This window comes from Galeopterus variegatus, unplaced genomic scaffold (genome assembly GCF_000696425.1).
Source record: "Galeopterus variegatus unplaced genomic scaffold, G_variegatus-3.0.2 Scaffold292, whole genome shotgun sequence".
Lineage (NCBI taxonomy): Eukaryota > Metazoa > Chordata > Mammalia > Dermoptera > Cynocephalidae > Galeopterus > Galeopterus variegatus.
The window spans coordinates 79,507-103,357 of record NW_007726403.1 but is presented as its reverse complement, the minus strand read 5'-3'; the positions used below and the strand labels follow the sequence as shown (position 1 = coordinate 103,357).

At 40.7% G+C, this 23,851-nt stretch overlaps 1 protein-coding gene across 1 annotated transcript in view; it reads left to right on the top strand.

Moving 5' to 3' along the window:
* The window catches only part of RBM33 (RNA binding motif protein 33), a 98,406-nt gene that overhangs the window by 40,174 nt on the left and 34,381 nt on the right, over positions 1 to 23,851 (top strand). Inside the window, exons 8-9 of the mRNA XM_008567081.1 lie at positions 1,647 to 1,935; positions 8,589 to 8,647. Of these exons, the coding sequence (XP_008565303.1) occupies positions 1,647 to 1,935; positions 8,589 to 8,647 (348 nt within the window). The remainder of the gene's footprint in view (positions 1 to 1,646; positions 1,936 to 8,588; positions 8,648 to 23,851) is intronic.

Here is a 23,851-nt window from a genome sequence, read left to right as displayed (position 1 = left end):
ACAGTGTTGCATAAGATAGATAAGATCCCCACTCTCACTGCAGGTGTGCACTTTTGAAATGTGATGAGTTAGAGAAGGGAACATGCTGCATTCTGGGAGCGTGTATGGCAGCAGGTTTCAGCTGGTACTGGAATCTTTGGAAAAGTCCTCCCCGAGGAGGCAAGATAGATACAATTTATTTATTTATTTATTTTGTCTTTTTTTTTTGTCTTTTTCCGTGTCCGGCAACAGATCACAACCCTCAGTGTTGCCCCCGTACCGGACCGGGGACCGGCAACGGGATCGCAACCCTCGGCGTTGCTCCCACGCCTCGCTCAGCCAGTGAGCGGGAACCAGTCCGTATGTGGGATCCGAACCCTCGGGCGGGAGCACTGCTGCGCTTCCCAAGCGGCGCACTATCCAGTGCGCCACCGGGCCGGCTCAAGATAGATACAATTTAGTTTTGAAATTCTACTCATTCTTCTTCTGGAATGTCTTCTTGCTCTTGTCAGACCTTGGCCATTTCTTTCATTCAGTCCTTGCCACAGCCTATTAAGTATATGGTCTCTCTTCTGTCTTCTTTACTCGGGTCCATCTCACACACTGTGATCATCTTCCTACCAAAGAGATCATCAGTGATTCATTATACACATTGTATGTATATGGCCTAATAATGGATGGTTTAGGTGGAATTCAAAGGACCTCTGTAATTTGGCAGCATCCCAGGGAAAGCAGCTTGTTGAATTAGATGTAGTGTTCTACTGCTAATTAGCTATGTGGCCAGTTTGATTAGTGGTTAAAAGCAAAACTTGTGGAATCTGATTGTCTGAATTCCAGTTCCAGCTCTTCTGCTTACCAGCTACTTAGATCTTGTAAAAGGAGTTTAATAAATAGCACCTACTTCATAGGATTGTTATGAACTAGGTCAATTACTTTCTTTACTGACTTTACAACAGGCACTTAAAATGTGGGCAGGGCTTAGCACATGGCAGCTGGTGCTGTTGCTGGTTTGACCACTCTTGTGTGATTTTCACACTCTCGCCTTCTTTCCTTTTCTTTCTCTGTGGCTGCAGCCGTCCTGGTTTCCTCCTAATTTACCAAACAGGTTGGTCTTTCCTGCCTCTGCCTCTTTCCAGTTATTCTGCTGCTTATTCTGCACGGCACGTCTCTCCTCTTCCTCCATCAGTCGCCACCTTCTCAAAGATGCTTCCTCCCATCCCCTAATGAAGTTAATATCTCTTCAGCCCTGTCCTTTTCTGACACTTCTTTTCTGTGGCAGGTTCCTCATGCATGTTCCCATCCGCCTCACCAGATGTCCTGGAGGAGGACCAGGGGTGTGGGTTCCTTTTTTGTCCCCAGTGCAGGGCTTTGCTCGTTGTAGGCAGTGCTGTTTGCTGAACTGAACTTTTTATTTTCAAAATACATGCTGGGTGTTTTGAGGCTGCCATTTTTCCTCCTTGCCTTGAGGTTGACTCAGTTGTGAGACCATAGCCTTCACGGTGAGTAGGCGGAATGGCCTATGTATCCTGCTGTTTCTATACGAGTTGCTAAGATAAACTTATTTCTTAAATTGAAACCTTTGAAGTTTAATGAATGTGAATGTGTAAAAGCATTCTTTTACTTTTCTTCTGAATGTTTATTTCTGTGGATTTTTTTGTGATTTTTAGACTCATTCTCCAAGATTAATTCCTCCGCCACAGCCACAGCCTCCCCCTCCACCGCCGCCGCCCCCTCCTCAGCAGCAGCCGATCAGAAGTTTGTTCCAGCAGCAGCAGCTGCAGCCTCTGCTCCCCTTGCAGCACCCGCACCACCCCTCCCCGCCTCAGGGGATGCACATGCCTCCCCAGATAGAGACCCCGAGAATAATGATGACCCCTCCACCCGTGACACCTCAGCAGCCTAAGAACATCCATATCAATCCACACTTCAAAGGGACGGTGGTCACTCCTGTTCAAGGTATGTGTTTTCTTCTACTGTGGTGATGTTTCAGGTTCCTTTGCCTCTAAACGCGTTCACCAGTTTTACTGGAGCCATTACTGTGGCAAGTAGTTTCCATGTTCAAGCTTGTGAGGGTGAGTTGTGTTCCTCGGTTCCTTCCTCCTTTGCGTAGACACATTTTAGCTCAATAGGCCAAGTTCATTTGTTTAAAAATGTATGTCTCTTACTCTATGACTGAGGGGAAGGGACTGAGAGAGCACAGTCAGTGTGAGGAACATGTTGGAGGCAGTCGCTGAGGTCTGAGCTGTGGCAGTTCATCAGTCTCATGGTGAGAACGCTTGCCGTAGCAAGTGTCCCTCTTGGGTTCCATTCAGCATGTCCCCCTTTGTTTCCAATGTCAGCTGGTAGGGAGGGACAAATCCATCCTTTAATTGTTTTTTTTTTTTCCTTTTTGTCTTTTTTCATGTCCGGCAACGGACCGCAACCCTCAGTGTCGCGCCCGTACCAGACCGGGACCGGCAATGGGATCGCAACCCTCGGTGCTGCGCCCGCCCCTCGCTCAGCCAGTGAGCGGGAACCGGTCTGTATTTGGGATCCGAACCCTCCGCGGGAGCGCCACCGTGCTCCCAAGCGGCGCACTGTAGCAGTGCGCCACCGGGCCGGCCCCATCCTTTAATTGTTAATCACGGTGGAATTACTGCTGGTTTTATTACAGAAACATGTTTATTGAGATACTACTCTATCCCTGGCATTTGTGTTATATTGGTGAACAGAACAGACAAAGCGCTGTACAATCATGCTCTCACTTTCTAGCAGAAAGACAGTCAATAAGCAATAAACCTAATAAGTAAGGATTTTATGTAGCATGTTAGAAGATGAAAATGCAGTGAAAGAAATAGAGCAGAATAGGGGGGGGAGGGGCATGAATAGGGGGAAGGGCTAATCATCTTAAATAGGATGATCAGGGTGGGCTTCACTGAGCAGTTGACGTTGAAGGACACTAGGAAGTGAGCATTGTGACTGTTCCAGGGAAGGAGGCTGCAGGCAGAGGGATGAGCAAGTGCGGAGGGGCTTACTCAGGGTGAGACCATGCCTGCATGTTGAGTGACCCAAAAGAGACCAGCATGACTTGAGTGGGGTCATAAAAGCAGAGAAGAAATTTAGCACCCAGCTCACGTGGGCCTCTGAGCCATCCCAAGGACTTTAGCTTTTACTCTGAGCAAAATGGGCAGTGACTAGGGGGGCTTGAGCAGAGGAGTGACATGACATGCTATATGTTTTACAAGGATCAACTTGCTGTTGTTCTAGAGGGGGCTGTAGGGTGGCAAGGGTGGAATTGTGTGTCTAGCGAGGAGGTGACTCCAGGAGTCCAGGGGGCAGGCGCTAGAGGCTCAGGTCAGCATGATAGCAGGTGGTGAGGCATGCTCAGATGCTGGATGGAGTGGGAAGAGGGAGCCAGTAGGGTTTGCTGATGAATGGGATGATGGGGGTGGGGAGAGAGAAGGCACTACAGCTCCAGAGGGGCCTGAGTGCTTGGAGGGGTGGAATTGCCACGAGGTGGCGGGGAGACCAAAATTTCTGTTCTTGGTGTGTTAAATTTGAGTTACCAACCTCACGTGCCTGTGGAGGTGTCTAGTAGACAATTGAGAAGAGTTCAGATGAAGGGTCCAAACTCAAGGTACAAACTGGACGACTGTTGGCACGTAGGTGGATCTGGAGCCTGCACCCAAGAGGCCTTGGAGGAGGGATGTTGATGTGTGGGGACCAAGGACTCGACATGAGAGGTGGGGGCAAGAGGAGAGCCTGGCAGAGGAGCTGGGAGGAGGAACGAGTGTAGTGGGCGAGGACGGAGAAAGGAAGCGGTGGCCACGGGGCGGGTGGGGCCCACCACTGACGGGTCAGTGGGGTGCAGACTGCCCTTAGGGGTAGGGAGGTTTTAGGGGTTTGATGGGGGGGCTTTGAAGTGGAGTGGGGAAGTACAGGCCTGACTGAGATGGGGCGCAGAACTGGAGGTCATTGTGTGACCAGCTTTGATGGTGCTTTGCTGAAACAGAAGTTAGGTGATAATTGATGGGAGGAAGTGGGCTTGAGAGAAAGTTTTTTATTTTAAGATGGGGAAAAGTAACATTGTACGCTTACAGAAAAAACTAGTTGAGAAGGAAAAAAAACCACTGATGTAGGTGAGACAGGAGCCTTGTCTGGCCAGGACCGTGGGCACAGAGGCAGGTGTGCTGAGACTTGAGCATAGGGGGCTGGGGAGGTCAAGGAGTCTGAAGTTCTTTCCTGATGGCTTCAGCAAGCAGCACGCAGCCAAGGGTGGTGAGGTAGGAGGATGTGTCAAGGCCTGAGGAGGGAAGTTAAGAAGTCCTCTAGGGGAGGAGAAGAGTCCTGTGTTGGGTGTGGAATAGACAGCTGGGTTTACCAGGGCTGTGCTTAACAATGCCCTGAAGGGCAGGCGGTGCATACGGTGGTGAGCTCTGGGGGGTGCAGTAGGTGCAGGGGGAGGAGAGAGTGAACAGGAGGGGATCTCTAGAGTTTTGCAGAGCTTAGTGAGTGTTTGCATCAGGGTCCTGGCGGGAGGAGTAAGGTGGAAAGATAGAAGGTAGTGCTAAGAGGTGGGCTGTGTGGAGACAGTGGAAAGCAAGGTGGCAGTCGATGATGCGATGGCCATAAAGACTGGCAGCTGAGGTAGCATGGACTCGAGAGGCAGGGCACTGGAAGGACCCTCTCTGCATCTGTTCAAAGAGCCGAGACACTGCCTGGATGAGCATGCAAGATGGCAGCAGTGAAGCAGGAGTTGAGTTCCCTGAGACACCAGGGGTGCAGTGAATGGTGGGGATGTCATCTGATGACATGAGTTCAGGGTGGGGTCTACACACAGTGGTGAGATCAAGAAGGAGCCCACCCCACCTCCAGACCCTGCAAGAAGCTGCCACTTAGCAGAGCCTCAGGGGAGGGTCTAGTTTGCATTAGAGCAAGAAGGTGGAGGGACTGAAGGATGTCATAGATTCTGCTGGTGGTGAACTTGGGATTCCAAAGAGTGTGGGGGATACATTTCAGAAGTTAGGAGAAGCCTAAGACAGGACTTGTGGATGATGGCCAGTGGCCTGGAGCCTGGGACCGTTCCATACCGACATACTCAGGTCAGAAGCATCATGAGGTTGTCCTGTGGGCCTGGAGCAGCAGGCTGTGATGGTGGCCCTCGGTGGGATGTTATGGACCCCTGTTGACTGTGTGGGTTACCATCAGGAGACTGCTTTTGTTTGACAGTAGGCCATTTGGCATGGCAGAGAAATAGGAGGTTATAAAGCGTGATCAGCTCCTCTGGGTCCTCCTTCCCAAGGAGGAGCTGACGTAACTTATTCCACTGTGTGTCCCCATGTGCGTCACAGCTCTTCCCACCTGTGTTAGAATAACTCATGACCCTCGTCCTCATGCATGGCTCTGAGCATCCGAAGGGCAGGCAGTGTACGTGCATCACTGGCCAGCATGATGCCTGTGTCTCATTTAGTAGCTGTGAGGGAGTGGGGGAAGGATGGTGCTCATTAAAATAATCTTTGCATTTTATCTACGTTGTTTCCCTTAACTGGAACTGTAGTAAATCTAATTTGTCAGAATAATTTACTTAACCAGCATCTGCTATTGTTGTGTTATTTCCCTGTAAAATTCAGTGGAAAACAGGCAGTTGGTAAAATGCACAGATTTTCTAAGAAAAATAAAATAGTATTACAACTACAGAGTGGAAAAGCTATAAAGAAACCCTGAGATATCTTCTGGGCATGTAAATGGTGTCCCTTGCCAAAAGTCAACAGTCTTAATAGGTAAAGAGTGCAGGCCTTGCACCCCAAAGCTCATGCATGATTCATTAATTACAAGGTCAGCTTTCTGACAAAAGTTTTAAACTCTTAGAACCAGCTAAATTTTTTTTCTCCTAGAAGCCAGGCACTTCAGTGCTCCATGTTCCTTCTCATTAACTCACCTTTGATCTTCAGAGGTGCGCTGATGCAGAGAGAGTAGAAATCATCCTTGCTGGATGCAGATACGTAGCACTTTTGAGGCAGTTGTTTATCCACTCATAAATGAGTGAGCTTACATAGAAATCTACATTTTTTAGAGTGAGGCCATCAACATGTCTTCTGTACATGTAAGATATATAGATTAAACCAGCGGTTCTTAGAGCCTTATGTGAGTAAAAGTACATTTAAAAATCTTTTTGTAAAAAAAATTAACAATATATAGTCATCTTTTCCTGATGGCACAGTTTCTTTTTGAGGATGAAGAACATTCCATTATATTATGATTTATTTAACCAGTTTGGATGGAAATTCAACTTGTTTTCCATATTTTTACTACGATAATTATTGTAATGAATTGAAAATTTATGTTAGTCCATTAAATACATGGGACAACAAGGATATAAATATTAAATATCAAATATTCAAATATAAGGTTCAACTAGACTGTTCTCTCACATTACGAGATTTAAATTCTCTTCTGCCCATAGTGGTGCAAGGAGGCAGTTGGGTAGCCTTGTCTTCCTGCTTCCAAAGCCAGCTGCTCACAGGGCCCGGGTGTGGGCAGTTTGCAGTCACCCGGACATTCTGACCGAGGCTTCTTTCTGGGCTGGACCACTGTCTGATCTGCTCCGGTCACACCTGTTCTCAGATACTCTCTTTAGTCAGCTGTTATTCTTTTTCTCTTCTCTTTTGTTGTTTTTCTACACACTTTATGTATCTTTTTTTTTTTTTTAAAGGAGAAAAAAGGCTTACACTTTATGGAAATAACCAGCTCATCAGAGGCTTCTGTGTGAGCAATCCATTCATTATAATTAGATTTCTTCCCAGAGGTCTCACCTCAACTTCTTGCTGTTATTCCCCAAGTTAAGGAGGCTTAACATTTTTACCCTTTCATTGTACTAGAATTATTTGATAGGTATTGACATTTAGATTCCAAGTTAATACAAGTGGTACGTATGACAGAGTTCTTGAAGATCTGGGTGTTTTATATTTGGTACTTAATTTTTAAAATCCTGTCTTTATATTATTTAATGTGTAAGTTTTTTCTTCGTCACCTTCATTATAATCTTCTGAGGTTAGAGATATTCTTGTGTTTTCTTTCTCTGCTTCAGAGACATAACTGATGTACTTCTAGCTATGTGGAATTGGGGAGAGTGGATTTCATTTTACTTAAAGTCTTGCAAATTGATCCTCTCTAATTTTGAAATTTTGACTCACTAGATTAGTCTCTCAGGGGAGGGATAGATTTCTGCCATTTTTATATTTTGTAAAAGTAAGCTTCTCTTAGTCAAGCTTTGCATTGACCATCACTTTAAATTGAACCTGTGGAAGTATGATGTTAATTATGAGGCTGATGTACAGAATTCCTTGAGTAATCATAGTAAATTAAAAATAGCTCATCCTACCACTCTATTTTTGAAGTAATTTTGGTGGACTATTAAGATGTATCATTTCTATATTTCTCATTCACCAGAAACTTAAATTAAAACATGCTACCTTGCAAACCTTACCTGATGTGTCTCAGTCTGCTAAGGCTGCCATAACAAGTACCACAGACTGAATTTATTTCTCACAGGTCTGGAGCCTACAAGTCCGAGGTCAAGGTGTGGGCAGGCTTGGTTCTCCCGAGGCCTCTTTCCTTGGCTTGTCATTGGCCACCTTCTCCCTGTGTCCTCACATGATCTTCCCCTTCTGTGTGTGTGCAAGTCTGTGTCTAAATTTCCCTGTCTTATAAGGACACTAGTCAGGTTGGATTAAGTCCCACCTTAAAGACCTCATTTTATATTAATTACCTGTTTAAAGACCTTATCTCCAAATGTCACATTCTGAGGTACTGGGGCTTGGGGCTTCAACATACAGTTTGGGGTGAAGTTGAGGCAGGGTACATAATTCAGCCTGCAACACCTGACAATCAAGAGTTTTCTTGGTGCATCTGGCAGCACATTTTAGTGAAAGGTGATAAGTTTTTTTCAAAATCAAGATCAGTATATCACATCTTAACACACATCTGGATTTAGCCCCAATGTGTGAAACTGACATCTAGCTTCTTCCCTATTATGAAATATCTACTTAAAAATAGTTTGATTTCTTGTTCTTCTGGTAGATTGACGGGAATTCTGCTCATTTAAAACAAAAAACGAACTAAAACTGGCATAGTAGATGGTTTAGTAGTTCTTTGTAACAGTATGTGAGCATTTTCTCCAGTTTCCAGAGTCTATTTTCCTTTCTCTGCCGCATTTCCTCCCTCCCTCCCTTTCTCTCTTTCATGATTTTAGAAGATTTACTTTTGTATATGATTGAGGTAGGAAAATGTAACTGGGCTTTGATAGCCCGAGTAACCTGGATAGGAATGTGAGAAACAAACGATATATGAGGAATACTGTCTTTTGTTGCAAAATAGTTTAATTCTGAGCACTAATTCACTACCGCACTTTCAGCATCTGCCTGTGCTGTTGTGTGCTGAAAAGAAAACGTCTGCTCTCCCCTTTCTTTTTATGGAATTGTTAAAAATACTAAGTGCTTTAGCGTAAGTGTAAACATTATATATTATTCTCTGTATTATATACCCAGTATGTGTTTTATATTGCACTTCCCATATTGTCTTCCTTTTCCAGTGGATAAAGTGTATTTGTAACGCAAGTTGTTTTCTCGCAGTGCCCTTGCTGCCAGTTCCAAGCCAGCCAAGACCTGCCGTGGGACCCCAGAGATTCCCGGTGAGTAGCAGCTGCTGCTTCTGCTCTGACAGGGATGAGCACACATTTCGTAAGAAATAGTAATATAGAACATGCAAGGGGGTCCAGCCAAATATAACTTGAAGGATTTGTAAATATTGACAATAATTTCTGCAGTGGAAAATGTTTGTTAAAAGCTTAAGGTCAATGGATTTTTGAGAGTGGAATTAATTTTGTTTAACTGTAAAATTGTTGAATCAGGATCATGAGTGGAATGCTTTTCATCTTAGAGAATATAAATTCTGATTTTATTATTTCCTTGTGTCAAGAGGGAAAGGACCTTGCTTTATTATAGGAACTATGTGTCTGTGTGTGTGTTGTGTGTGTCCCTGCATGCAGGCACATGGGCATTTGTGTATATGTGGGTGTGTGTGTGAAATTCTAGGGAATAAAAATGAGATTTCTGTTTGTTTTTCAAAAGAACCTCCAAAGTCTTAATGAGCCATTAGTTTATATTTTAAAATGAAGGCGTTTAAGTATTTTTAAAAGAAAGTACACCTTCTCTCTTCCTCTTTCTGCCATTCACTTGTACATGCAGAGACATGCACACTTTTCTGTATTTTTTCATAATTTTATCCATTCTCATATGTTTTAGCTAGAAGAAAAATGTTCATTAACTAGTTGTGTTTGTTCAAATGTACACGTTTTATTTTATTTGAACTTTTGGTTGATTTGATATATGGTTTGTTTATGGTTTTATTAATCCAGTGAGTACATATTCTTTTTAAAAACAGTGTGGAAAAAAATGGAACAGACCATATAATTTTAATGCCATTTGAACAGAGGTAGTCTTATATTTAGGCTAAATAATCTGATTTTCAGGAAATATCTAAATGGCCTATTTGAATGTTTAGCTTTTTTACTTCAGCAGATAGCATTTGTAGCATTTAGCCAAAAAGTTTAAATGAAGGATCTGAGTGTATAATCAGGTGATTAGTCAAAAAATAAAGTTAAGTATTGGATTTAAGGTTCAGAGTATTTTTTAGAAAGTTCCTTGATTTGTAGTTATCATTTATAAATTATATAGTTTCCGAAGCTGGCTCTTTGTGGTGTCATTTCTTTATATTTAGCTTTTTTTTTCTTTAGAGTACTTACTAAATTCTAAAAATTAGTTATTTTAAAAAAATTAAGTGGCATTTATTGAGTTCCAATCCCTATTGAAAGCACTTGTTTAAAAAGCTGTTTTATTAATTGCATTACCCAAGCATGTATGGTTTTAGTCATTGGATACTTTTCTTCTAAGGTAGTTTATCTGCTACTTGTTGTAAAGCACCAACATTTTAAGTACTTCTTGTTTTTTCTCAGGATCGTGAACATCTCTGTTAAAATCATTATTGGACTTGTTTTCATGCTTTATTTGGACTATAGGGATACAATTTGATGTGAAAAAGCAATTGTAATTTAAGAAATAAATGTAAAACAATGTTGTATGTAATTGATGTGTATATAAAAAAACATGTTTACTACTATAAAATTAGAATAGTCACTTGGAATTTTCATTTACTTTTATTTTTCGTTTGTGCAGATATGATTGTATTTGATACCAGAAGACCTTATAATACTTGCAGGATGTTAAAAGAAGGGATAACAGGAGAAAAATTTTGTGAGAAATTGAATGTATTTTTAAGTTATATAGTGCTCTGAGGATGGCAAATATTGCTGAACTGCAATTGGAAAAGTTTCTGCAAGGTGTAATGTTTTTTGTTTTTGAGATGGGAAGTGTGTGTGGGTGATAGGAAATAGTTGGGTTAGAAATGAGCTACGGGTCGTGGCACACTCGGGAGAGTGCGGTGTGGGGCGCTCTGCCGCGGGTTCGGATCCTACGTAGGGATGGCCAGTGCGCTCACTGGCTGAGAGCGGTGCGGGCGACACCAAGCCAAGGGTTGCGATCCCCTTACCGGTCACAAAAAAAAAAAAAAAAAAAGAAATTAGCTACCCGTGTGATATAATTTGAGAGATATCCTCTTTAGCTCAGGTACTTACCACTGTTTAACAGGTATTGTATCTTTCTTTAAGCCTCAAATGCAGTAGCTTAAGCTGAAGTGACAGTGAACTTGTGGTGTAGAAAATGCAGTGTTCTTCTTACTTCTGTTATCAGTCTCCCTTAGAGACAGTAGTCGAATGTGGAATCTATTTTTTAAAAATACAGTAGAGGTATTATGTTATTAAAAAGTTCACCAAGGGGCCGGCTCCGTGGCGCACTCTGGAGAGTGCGGTGCTGGGAGTGCAGCGACGCTCCCGCTGCGGGTTCAGATCCTATATAGGAATGGCCGGTGCGCTCACTGGCTGAGCGCGGTGCGGGCGACACCAAGCCAAGGGTTGCGATCCCCTTACCTGTCACAAAAAAGACAAAAAAAAAAAAAAAAAAAAAAAAAGTTCACCAAACTATGAGGGGTCTTCCAAAAGTTCATGGAGAGATTTTGTATTATCTTTTAATTCCATTTTTTCACAAACTTTTTGAAGTGCCCTGGTATTGTTGGGGAGGGAGATAAATTCTAGTCTCTCTCCTCTCTTTTTATTTATAAGCCAGATCTTTGTTGAGTAAAATTATTTTTCCTTTTTCTACTTCTAGATTAAACTTGCCTACTATGAATATAAGTTTAATTTTGTAAACATTTAATGAGGGTATGCTTTATTGCCAAGTGCTCTGCATAGTGCTAGTCCCTAAATTATAAGATGAACTAAGCATAATTAAGTAAAGCCAAACTTATGCTCTTAAACTAATTTTCACTGGAGTAAAATTGTAAAATAATGAACACAGTACTGTTGTGGGCTTGTTAAAGTGCTTTGGAGATGTCTTATTGATGGCCATATGCTCTGTAGGCTCTATCCTGGTACTTAATGGACAGCCATCTATCCTTTACTTTCTGTCCTAGTACTTTTCTGTGGTTGGGCTTCAATTAGTGTTCATTAAATTGAATTTTGCTTTATAAAATGGCTATGTACACACACACACACACACACACACAAATTGACGAAAAATTCAAGTTAGGAAGCCAAATTTCAGATTTATTATAGGTTCTGTTTGCATCAGTGTAGTTCCTTGGTACACAAAAATAGATTTGAATTCAGAAATCTATGCACCAGTTTTCATGAAATTGGCAGTTGAGGAAAGCTGGGTTCATTGTGATCTTGTTTTTCCCCAGCCTAAACCCCTTTCAGTGAATTCCCATTAATCCTAGGATAGGTAGTGTTAGGTTCAAAGCTTTATACAGTGCATATGTAGCTTCCTCATGTTAGTGAGAGTGTGAGTTTACTCGTGTTTGTGTGATTATCTGGTAATGTCTGTAGATAACACTTTTGCACAGAGTCCCAGTCATATTGTGCTCAGTGGTGCAGACTAAGTCATGAGCCTTGTACACCGACGGCATGAATATATAGTTTCTGATTCAGTATACATGGGAATTTAGTATTGAGTTATCTTGCCACTTATTAGGAGCCCTACATAGAATGAGTAGAGAAGGGGTATATATTTTAATTTTTGTATTTTTTACTAATTTTTGTTGTTTTCAGGCATGCATATGTGAATTTGCGTAGTTGAATTACGTCATGTGTATTTAACTATATAAGATTTCAACTCTAGACCCAGTTACTAAAGAGAAAAAAAGGCAGACAATAGATAAAATGCCAGCAGATTTCTAAATTTTAAAGGATCTAGGATACATTTGGTATTCATGCTAAGGTGTTCTTTCTTTTCCCCAACAGTGATAAACTTTACTTTCTTAAAAGTCAATTTTTTTTGACAATTTTAATAAAAACTTCAGAAATACTTAGTTTAGAACTAGTATGTGTAGAAATTTTCTAGAAATTTAGAAAATTCTGGAAATTTGGTGATAGTGCCTCCAGTTTTTAAATTAAACATCACAGAGAACTCTAGGCAATCCAATATGAAACACTATTTTTTAGTGTTTGAAATTATCTAAAATGTTTTAAAATTGTTACTAAAGTTATTTTTAAAAATTCAAATCCTAGGCCTAAATATGGTATCCTGGGCTATGCTTAATGTAAAGACTAATGTTTTTATTTCCTGTTAATTAATATTTAGAGAATTGAGTAAACAATTTTTAAAACAGATTTGAATGTCAAAGTCATAAATGTCATAAGAAAAGGATCCTTATTTTTGATCATTTTGGAAAAAACTGCTTTAACTCTTGGCACCGAAGTTGTCAGTTCTCTGGTCACTTTAGTCTGTGCTCGGATGGGCTTTCTTCCCTCTTCCCTTGTTTGAGGAGCCTCTATCTGAAAACTAGATTCATGTACCTTATTTTAGTTAGGGATACAGCTGTTATTGCTCAACTCTGAAATGTTTCTTCTCATTCCAGCTTTTATTCCCAGAAACCATTGTTTTTTTTCAAATGAGAGTTAGGAGTCTTTTTTACAAGTTTAAAGTATATCTCAACTGATAGCATGTCAAGGAAAGAATTTTCATACCAGAATATTAATCTTCCAGTACTGACCAGCTACCAAAAGAAAAAAAAAAGTTAATCTTACAATCTTCCATGTATCTCAGATATTTAAGTAGTGAATACACTTACAGGAGCTGATTGGTGCAGGAAGTAACATACATCCTTAGGGATTATACAAGTCCTATATGAATGACTTCTCCATTTTGGCTTCTTTGCTCTGTGAAGTCTTTCTGTCCAGCTTCTTACCATCTAGCAGTCCACTTGCTGGAAGCCTATCCATTCATGTCAGGACCTTTGAATGTAATTGCACAAAACATTTTTGTGTGTGTTTTTTATAGGAACATGGGGCAGGGAAGGCTAGTTTACTTTCTGAAAGAAAGACTTTATCTGTTTCTGTTTGAATTCTGTTTTCAATTCCAGATGTTCTTTGTTTAACAAGTTAATTAGTCTTACTGGTTTTTCTTTTCACAGAGGCTTTATATTGTTTGTTTTTGTCATAAATATAGAGTTATAAGTCCTTTCCTTATCCACGAGTATATTTTCCTGTCATGTAATTGTCCTCAAAGAGATTTTTATTTTTAAAGCTTGCAAACATTATTTAAAAAAGTAACACAAACATTATTGGAATATTTTAAAGTGTTGCCTTGAGATTTTGCCAACCAAATCCCCCCCCACCCCCAATGCAATTGCTGTTTGTAAGAATATGGTTACATCCCATGTAACTCATATTTTAAAGATTCTTGACCCTGGGATATTTTTAAACCTACTTAGTGCTTTGATTTCACATTGATGTGTTGATTAAATGATGATATGTCAGCCAGTTAAATGCCAAATGTTTGGCTGCTGAATAATTTCTTAGTGCTCTTTGTTTACCTTAAAAATGAAAATTGTGTTCAAAAAACTACTATACTTTAATGTTTAAATTAGTCTTCTTAGCAATTACGTTATTAGTTATTACTTAGGAAGACCCAGCAAATGAAATTTGTGTTGTTTACTCTGTCATTACAGCACATCACAGGTAGTTCGGACTGCATTGTGGAGCATGGTATCAGGTGGTGGTGATTGATGCTTCCTGGATGTGTCTTATACGCCATTTCATGCAAATCATGTTTGATGAGACTGCTGCATCAAATCATATTTCTTTCTGATTATAGCCCTTGCAGATGAGAATCTAGACTTTATTCCATCCAGGAAAGAAAGTCTTGCTTTTGAACACTTACTGTTTTACAACATACCTTTAATGCCTTGTAATTATTAGCATTTACAATAGAGAAGGAATGATGGGCATTTTCTCTTATCAAATCTGTGAGTAGTAGCAGGCGAATGGGGTAGGAGATTCTTCCAGCTGTCAAACATTGTCAGGCTTGCAAGGAGAGAATGCAGTTTAAAATGCAGGTGACATGATACCCAACATCCTCCACTTGCTAGTGGGTTTCTGATTAATCATGATTACCATACATTATCATACCATCAAATTTAATCATATCAATGAATTCCCATCTGCAGCAATAACAGGAGCAGCTAAGCACTGTGGTAACAGCTATTAAAGAAGGTGGTTTATCGAATTCAGTAACCCTGTAGCTTGACTTGCTGGTCTGTCAGCATGCTTTGAATGAGTTTGATAGAGATGGGCCAGGTTAAAGTCCACGCTGATAACTCCGTGGCCAGGGAATGCTTGTTGAAATCATATAATTGGTTTCTTGTATAGTAGCTGCTGGAGCCATTGAGCTTCTTTGTAAAAAGCATGCATTACAAAGTATGCAGTAACTATCTTGTTTACTTTTTGGCTACATAAAACTCTTACACTGACATGAACACTTTAATAAATCCTCTTCATACATAGCATCATATGTAGAGACTTAAACCTTGACTACAGTTTGCCCATATGCAATTTAATAATTTAGCTTATGAAGTATTGGACAATAACACAAAGTGTCAGAGTCTTGGAACTCCTCTGTGTGCCAAGAAAATCTCTGTGATATAAAGCATACTAGTCTTCTCTTGTTCTGTTTCATTTTAGTATTTATTTTACCAGAGGTCTTTAAAGATACATAGATAGTTCTGTTCAGATACATTTTTTAGGTAAACTTTGAGAGAGTTCCTATTTTATTATAAAATATCAAAAAGCCCCCAAAATTAGAATTTTTTAACTTAAAATTTAGTTCTTTTGCTGTCCAGGCCTGTGAATTCTGACCAATGTGCACAGTTGTGTAATCATCATAGTGAAGGTAGAGAACAATTCTGTCACCCCGAAGAGTCCATGCAGCCCCCTGTGGCCTGCTCCTCTCCCTACCCAGCCCCTAGCAACCGCTGAACGTTTTCTGTCTATAATTTTGTCATGTAGATGGAATCATGCAGCTTGTTCTCTTTGAAGCCTGGCTTCTTCTGTGTATTGTGGTGCGTTTGAGATTCATCTGTTTTGTTGCACCTGTCAGGAGTTTGTCCTTTTTTATTGCTGAGTGGTATTCCAGTGTGTGAACATAGTGCAGTTTTTCTATTCACCAGATGGACATGTGGATTATTTCCAGTCTTTGGCTGATTATTAAAGTTGCTGTAAACATTTGCATACAGGTTTTTGTGTGAACATAAATTGTCAATAACTGCCTGGGAGTGGGATTGGGGTCATATAAATGTATTCACAAATTAGAATTTTAAAACAAACTGTGCTTGAGACTGATATAGCTGATACTACTGCTTTGCTTTTTTAATTGGTTCTTTTTTTGAATGAGGAAATAGTCTTCCTAGATTATATGTTGCTGAAGATCAGTGTTGAATTAAAAAAAATTAAGTAGTTATTATATCCCAAATTTTGCTCAGAGCTTGTGTTCAGCAACCTTATGAAGCAAAGGGGGGTCATCGTTTTCTCCATTTTACAGATTGGAAAGCTGAGTCTTAGATTAAATTGTTTAAGTTCACATAACTGGGTACAGGAGGTAGGATTGGAACCAAAGCAGTCTGTGTCTAAAGCTCATTGTCTTAATTTTTATGCTATACCTCCTCCCTAAGTATTGAAATTGCACTTCAATAAACTGAGTAAAAAAAACAGAATTCAGTAAGTTGAATCATAAAATTTATTGTAGTAGAGCCTGTCATTTGGTAAGGGTTTTTGGGGAGGAGCATGGGACAGTGAGGGTGCAGGATAAAGGGTTTTTCATTTTAAGAAATGGTGTAAATAGTCTTTAGTAGGTTCATCGAAAGAAGTATTTTCTGCTAAAGAAAAGTGTTTAGCTTGTAGTGAGGGCTTTTTCACTGCCTGCACAGATAACATTTTCTTAATGCATTTAAATCCATGTGGTGGTCCCCCCGCCTCCCCCCCAATATGAAAACCTAGTACTTGGCACTGAGTATTATGCCTCTTCAAAATGTTTAGAATGTGTCTATAAATTTAAAAGTATCTTTTAGGCAAATGAATGTAGTTATTTAAGCAAGGCACAAGCTGAGAGAAAGAAAAAAAATCTATGGAGAATATTGAAATAAGAGGATTAACATATTGTGATTGAGGGTTGTAATTTTAATTATGTCAGGGGTCACTAGTGGTCTTTTTTCTTTGCATTTAACCCATTTAATCAGAATGAACTGAGAGGTGTTTTTAAGTGTCAATTGGTTTCTTATATAGTTCTTTGCATTTTAAGTGAGATTAATCAATGAAAACATGCTGTAAAGGAAGACTGTAATTTATTGAAAGATTGGTGAAGTTTCTTTCAATGGCATTGTTAAGGTATTTAATTAGTCTTATTAAAATATACCGACTGACCCTTTTAGGGAAGCTGATAAGTCACATAATAGCTGTTAGAGCCTTTTTATTCTTGGCTTTATATGATTAACTTTGTGCTAAGCAATTTATGCAAAGTTTTCATTTTTTTTTTGTAACCGAAGTTAGCAGTTCTTCCTGAATAGGATTAATATAGATAACATCATGTAATTAACAAGAGATGCAAAAGTGAAAGTATAATTTGTATAAGAATTATATGAGAGAGAATGATAATTTCTTACCTTGGGTTTTTAAAGGGATATAAAGAAAAGCAAAATAGAGCAATTATTTGAAAGGATTAAAGTAGTCTTTTTCTTCAAAAGGTAGAATTACATTAGTACTAAAAGATCTGTTAAGTCAGGTATTCACAACTCACTAACAGTCTTAACATAATTCTGCGTTTGGTAGAGGGAATTGGTAATTTGTTATCCTTTATACCCATGAAATGATAGAGGTTAATAAAGGAATGATCACATCAAGAGAACCTCTTATGTAATGAATGTCAGACTTTAGATCCATGGTTTTTATGTGGCATTACTTGAAGATAACTTTGTCTCTGCAGAAGGAGTGTGCCATGTTGGGAAGAGCACTTCGTAAACCAAGGAAATTGTGGGTCCCTGTCCTGAGTTGTCATTCATTGATGATGTAACCTTGGGTAATTTGCTTTTAACTCTGTAAACCTGAGTTTCTTCATCACACAGGACAAGTAACTTGTCCTGCCTGGTTCTTGGAGCTGCGTACATGTCAGATATGATGTTGTACCTGGCTTGTGTGAGTCAGGGTGTGAGTGAGGCTGCATGTAGCAGAAAATTCAGTTAACAATGACTTAAAAAACCAAGTGGTTTCTGTTTGTTTGTTTGTTTGTTTGTTTTTTGCATAAAAATGAAAATTCTGGGCTGATGTAGCGCTCAATGATGTTGTTAGGGACCCATATTTTTTTTCAGTCCAACCATCACCTGAATGCACTTGTCTATATTGTAGGACAAAAGAAGGGGATGGGTGGGGTGAAAGGCTCATGCCAGCTGAGTATCCCCCAGTGAGCTTTTCTAGAGGCCCTGTTCCCCCTGCCCTCCACCAACTATTCCGGTTGCCAGAACCTAGTCACATGGCCACCCTTGTTACAAGTTGGAATATGTCGGTTTTTTGAGCAGTGTTATCTTGAATAAAATTAGTGCTTTCTTACCAAGGAAGAAGTGAAAACTTATACTAGGCAGGCAACTAGCAATCTTTTCCATGTGGCTAAAACTTTTGCCAGAATTTAAGTTGTGTAATTAGAGAAAAAGAGAAAAGTGACTCCTGTGTTCAAAACAAGCAGAAAACAGCGGGGAAAAGTGGCACTGTGAGCTTCATGAGGCCTGCTTGTATTGACAACAGCCAATAAGCTGATTTTAGGATCTTAAGGCTTAAAAGTTGCAAAGTTTATTTAAATATTCAAACTCAAGTTCCGTAACTCAGTGAAGCAAGTAGGGCTGTGGCAGGCCTGTGTATCTTCCCTGTACTCTCTCCGTGTCCAGTGTTGTCTGACATTGCCAGAGAAGTAAACCTCTCCACTCTGGCGTGTTTCATGTATCAGTCATTGAATTTCTTTCCGAATGTTATCTTGCATTATTCGTCCCTTTTTCTAATCCTGCTACCACTTGGCCAATATGCACGCATTTGTCATCTTGGAATATGGGCCATGATGACTTCCTCCTGATTGGATTTGATTGGTTTACCATTAGTCTCTTTCCCTGTGCCAACCTCACTCATCCGTAAAGATTGGTGTGTACTTCAGCTTCCTTCAGTCCTGTGGATTACATGCTATAATCCTGCCTTACCTCACTGCCCTTGACCTGGCTGCTTCAGGTGACTGCCCTTTGCCTGTGTCATTTACAGGCTTGAGGCTACTGCCACAAAACCCTCTTCCCATTTTTTCTCTGTTGAACCAACTTCCAAAGCCAGAAATTTCCTTGTTTACTCAACTTAAGTCATCTGTTTCTTTCTAAATCTTAGGTAGCATCTCTGGTCCTACCTTCTTTATGAATTTCTCATAGATTGATCAGATGAGAACTGCTAAATTCATTTACCCATTCAAGAAATTCCGTGGCTGTCTAACTTTAGACTTGGTACAGTATTTATTGGTTTTCTTGACTCTAAAACACACATACATCTCACACTGTTGTATATACATATGTGATTATAAAACATTGGGACAGATTAGAGAATGTGAGGAAAGGTCCCTCCTGTTTGCTGTTCAAAACAAGTAGTATATAATGTAGTGGGTAACTGTCCGTCTCTACAGGTAGACAGCCTGGATTTGAAATCAGGCTCTGCTGCTTTCAAACCTTCTAGTATGTATAAATTACTTAAATATCCTAAAGATTTCTGTGAGTGGAATAACTACCACATAGGGCTGTGATAAGGATTGAATGAGATAACATAGAAGCTCTGCTGCTGGGGAGACTTCCAGTAAGTGTGAGCTAGCAGCAGTGGAAACATGGGCTGAGTTCTAGGTGGGCAGATGCAGAACCTGCAGTGGGTCTTTGGAGCCATGCTTATGTGAGGATCCGGGGAAGCAGGATGGGAAGGGGGTGGAATAGGGTTAGGACGAGGTTTTAGGTCATAGTCTTGAAACTCAAGAGTTGTGCACTGGGGGACAGAGCCCTCTGGGGCCGGCTTCTTTCTTCTCTCTCACTGTGTCAGGCAGTCCTTGGAGAAGCAACTCCCATCAGCCAGGATAGCATTTGCAGCAGCTGGAGGATGTGGCACTGGCACTTGGGGAGCTCTGGGCACAGGAGTGCCAGTTGGAGTAGTCTCACTTCACAGCTTGAGCCCTCAGTGCTCGGCACTGAAGTTCATTTCCCCCTGAAATAGCCATCCCGGCTCCTCACCATTTGGCTAACCGTCCCCTGGCCCTCAGAGGCCTCTGCATTCACTGGTAGCTGAGGAAATAGTGAGGAGGTTTTGTTGAATGGCCCAGGCCAGAATTGGCACACTTCACTTTTGCTCAAATTCTGTTTGCTACAGCTGGGCCTTAGGGGAGGCTTTGAGGCAGTTCATTGCCCAAGGTTGAGATCAGCACACTCAGACTGTCTTGACTTCCTTCCTTCATTCAGCTGTTCACTAAGTGTCCATGTGCTTTGTGGGCTGCCGTTTGTTTAACATGTTGCTGTGTTTCCAGGATTAGAACGGGAGGCTGGGGTTATCTTGCTGTTAGAAATATGCAGTTCATTCATCCAGTAAATATTTATGATCGACTGTGTGCCAGGTACTGTGCCAAGCCTGGAAACACCTCGGTGTATAAGACAGACGTGGTCTCAGCCCTCATGATCTCAACAGTTGAAAGGGAGAGAGAAGTGGGAGTGGATTTGAAAAGTTTAGAAGACAAAATTTCTAGGATTTGGTGGCACCTTCTCTATGAAGACTTTCTTATTTGAACTGAGAAATGAGAATGCAGGAAGGGACTATAAAAGTTTATAAAGTGTCGTGTAAAAATGATAATGACACGTATGGTAAACTTTTGTTATTGCTGGGTACTCTCCTAAGCACTTCTCTCTCCCCCTGAAATAGGTACTGTTGTTACCGTCATTTTATAGATGGCCACCCCAAGGCTCCAATAGTTGCAGTCGCGTGCTTGAGGCTGCTGCTTGTCAGTGGTCGGGCTGCAGACTCAGGGCCGGAAGTGAGCTGTCAGTCCAGCCCTGTATCTGCTGCTCCACCGAGGTGTTAGGTGATGCCTTCAGGACAGAGTCTGAATGCTGCTTTCTCAGCCTGAGTGCTTAAAGGATCATGGAAGTTAGAATAAAATTCTGCTTAAATATTACTGATCAATTTTAAAAGCTTTTTCGTTCCACTAAGTGTGAGAAAACTATCAGGAGAGAAGTTGGGGGGCTTTGTTTGTATTGCTAACATTTGAATGCCTGTAAATATGCATTTAGACAGCACATGGAAAATTAGGAAAAGGAAAGAAGGTTTGGGGAAGAGGTGAAAATTACAATATTAAATTTCCAAAGGGGGCAAGGTTTGAGATCCCAATATATTTTCAATTTAATACAAAAAAAGTTATGGGTATTTAAAATAATCTTCCAGGAAATCTGATAGTGTACAGACCCAAGAAGTAATGTACCTAATTTTCAGGCAGCTTGAAATTTTTATTGAAAACTAAGCACATTGCTTACTCTTTGAATTCATTCTCACTTGATAACTACTTCCTTTTAGAAAAGGATGAAGGGGAGCAGGGAGAGAGTATTCTTCTTCCTTGATTTCTACCTGTGGCAGAGTCAAAAATCAAAACTTAGCAGACCTTCCGCTCACAGTAGAGTAGAAGGCAGGCTACTTTCCCAGTTTCATTTTGCTTTATCTATAATGAGACAACCTATCTTTTGGAGGACTTGAAATTAACTGTCTGATGGAAGGAGGGAAAGAAGGTTTATAAAGAGCCCTGCTGCCATGGACCAGTACTGTTGAGGGGGAGACATAGCACTAAAATGCAATCATGAAATTCATAAGTAACTACAGATTTCACAAGAGACTGAAGTATTATCCAGTTCTCTGTGAGCCCAGCAAGAAAAACAGTAATAAATATCAGGGCTTCACGTAGGAAGTAATGGAGACAGAAGGGTCAGGTTCTGATTATGGGAAACACTGAGGAAGGTAGAAAGTAAAGAGGAACTGGCACTTACTGGCTTCCACGAGAGCTGAGTGAGTCTTTCTTCCTGCACCTGGGGAGGAGGCTGCCTTCTGTTACTGATCCCATAGAAAATGAAGTGCACCCTATAGGTGGCCATACTATAGAGCAGTGGAGGGGAGCTGGGCTGATATGGTGAGAGCAATGGTGCAGTGGTAGTCCTGGATGGCTACATGGTGACTCTGATGGCCGATAAACTATGCTTTGCTTCACCCTTTGTCGAAATGGGTAAAACAGTTGTAAATTGATGATTTCCAGGTGTTAATACAATAAAAGTATCCAAGGATTAAGTGGAAATAGCCCCAAAGAACTCTCCCCCTTTCTCAATAAGTACTTTTTACCCTTCCCCTCCTTCTTTCTGACACTTCCCTGTCTGCTTGTTTATCAACTCGTTTAACATAGTGGTGACTGATGGAGCTAATGAGTTGTGAGCCCTGAAGTATGCTGACTGGTTAAGGCTGAAAGCTTGTCAACAAACCAGTAGCCTACTTTCAATCTTTTATAATTCAGCATACTGTTCCCATTTTTTTTAAATGAAAAATCTGACCAAACACAGTAATAGAGTGAGAATTTATATTTTTTAACACGTATACTGCTGCTGAAAATTAGCAAGCACAATACTCGTAGAAAATATTTTCCAAAAAAGTAGATAGAATATGAAGCTTGTGTATAATGTGATGCAGTTTCCAGAATTGACAATTCTGAGTTGGGTCTAGACTCATTTTCATATTGAAGTTACATAAAAATTTATTTTTTAAAAACCTCAAATGTAGTAATTTTGAAAAGATTTATATTATGTGGGTTGAAACACCCCATTGCGTTTCCATTGTGTCAGGGATACAGTGAACTCTTGTGGGGGCTTTAACTTGTTTTTCTTGAACATTGAACTCTCTGATGTGGTTAAGTGAACATAATATTTAAAAATACTAAAACAGTGGTGTGACAGTGTTGTTTCAGTTTCTTTACTGTGTGTTGATGAGGTCACGGGGTCCTGGTGGTGGGCAGTGGGTGATGGAAGTCACTCTTGTCATACCCAGGAGCTCCTGGAATCAGCCAGTGGACCCAGGGTGTCCAGGTCCCCTTTGGTCCTTATTCTGAAGTGGATGCTTACAAAGCATTTGTTCTTGACTGGTTTGTTTTGGACTGGCCAGGATTACTTAAATTCTGTGAGAATCACTGCGGTCACCAGTTGCCATGTGGTAGGGAATGTGTCTGGAAAGAATGGCCTCCCATTGTCATTGCTAGTGCCTTTCTACCTTGCTGCTTGGGACCCGAGTCTTGGTTCAGAACCTGCTGCCCATCTCTACTCCTGGCTCTGACTTTGTCCTCAAGGCTCCCGAGTTGGCTTCCACTAGGCATCAACACCAGCCAGGTAAGCCAGAAAATCGACATTTAATTCAGTTAACCTCTTCATGAGCACCCCCTACATCCCAGACTTTGGAAGCAGAGGCCTGCACCATATCGACACTAATTCAGGGGCTCCCTCTCCCTGACTCAGTCCTCTGCCCTCCCATGCCTGGCAGCATGACAGCTGCACCACCGTGAGCCAGTTTACCAGTTTAGCTTTTAGCTTTTTCCATGATTCTAAGAATGTCCACAGACCCACTGTTTCTGAGTTGGCTTGGACCCTGAGGGTTCCCTAGTCCAGTTTATTTTGGGACTGCACTGACAGGTGGTGGTTCTCCTGCTGATTGGATGCTTCTGCTGGATGATGGGGTCTGAGTGTTACAAATCTCTGTGTATTGAATTGAAATTTGCCCCAACCAAACTCATATCTAGGTGGTCCTGTTTTAGTCATTTGGTACAAATCAAAACAAACCTACTTCTAAATGACTACAGCTCAGTTATTTGGAGAGAGCTATGATTTATCACGCTTTAAAAGTTGGAAATGGTTTTTCATGTTTTCAGGTATGTTATTAGTTTTTCTGTTTGTAAGCTAAAACTTCATAAAGGTTCAAATTGGAGCAGTTTCTTTTACCTTTCACAACTGTGAGCTTGTTTCAGGCTGTGGTGCTGCTGTCACTTTTCAACTTTTGAGTAGCATAATTTTCATCTGTCGGTTTTGCACTTCTCAATGTAAATTATTTTAATGAATCTTTTTGTTCATTTTTTGTATTTTGTCTTTTTGAAACTCTTCCCTTGCACTGAAAGAAGTAAAAGTGCAGTCAAGTAGTATCCATCAAAACAGCTTAAGGAAACAGGCTGCTTAGTCAGAAAAGGGTTTTTACTTAGGGCCAGCGTTGCTAATCTGCATGGATAGTGGGCAGTATGACCAAACCTCCCCATAAACCAGAGCCGGTAACTTTTATTTTCCATGTCACTCCAAGAAACACCATTTAAATATTTTTTTGAAATAATGCAGA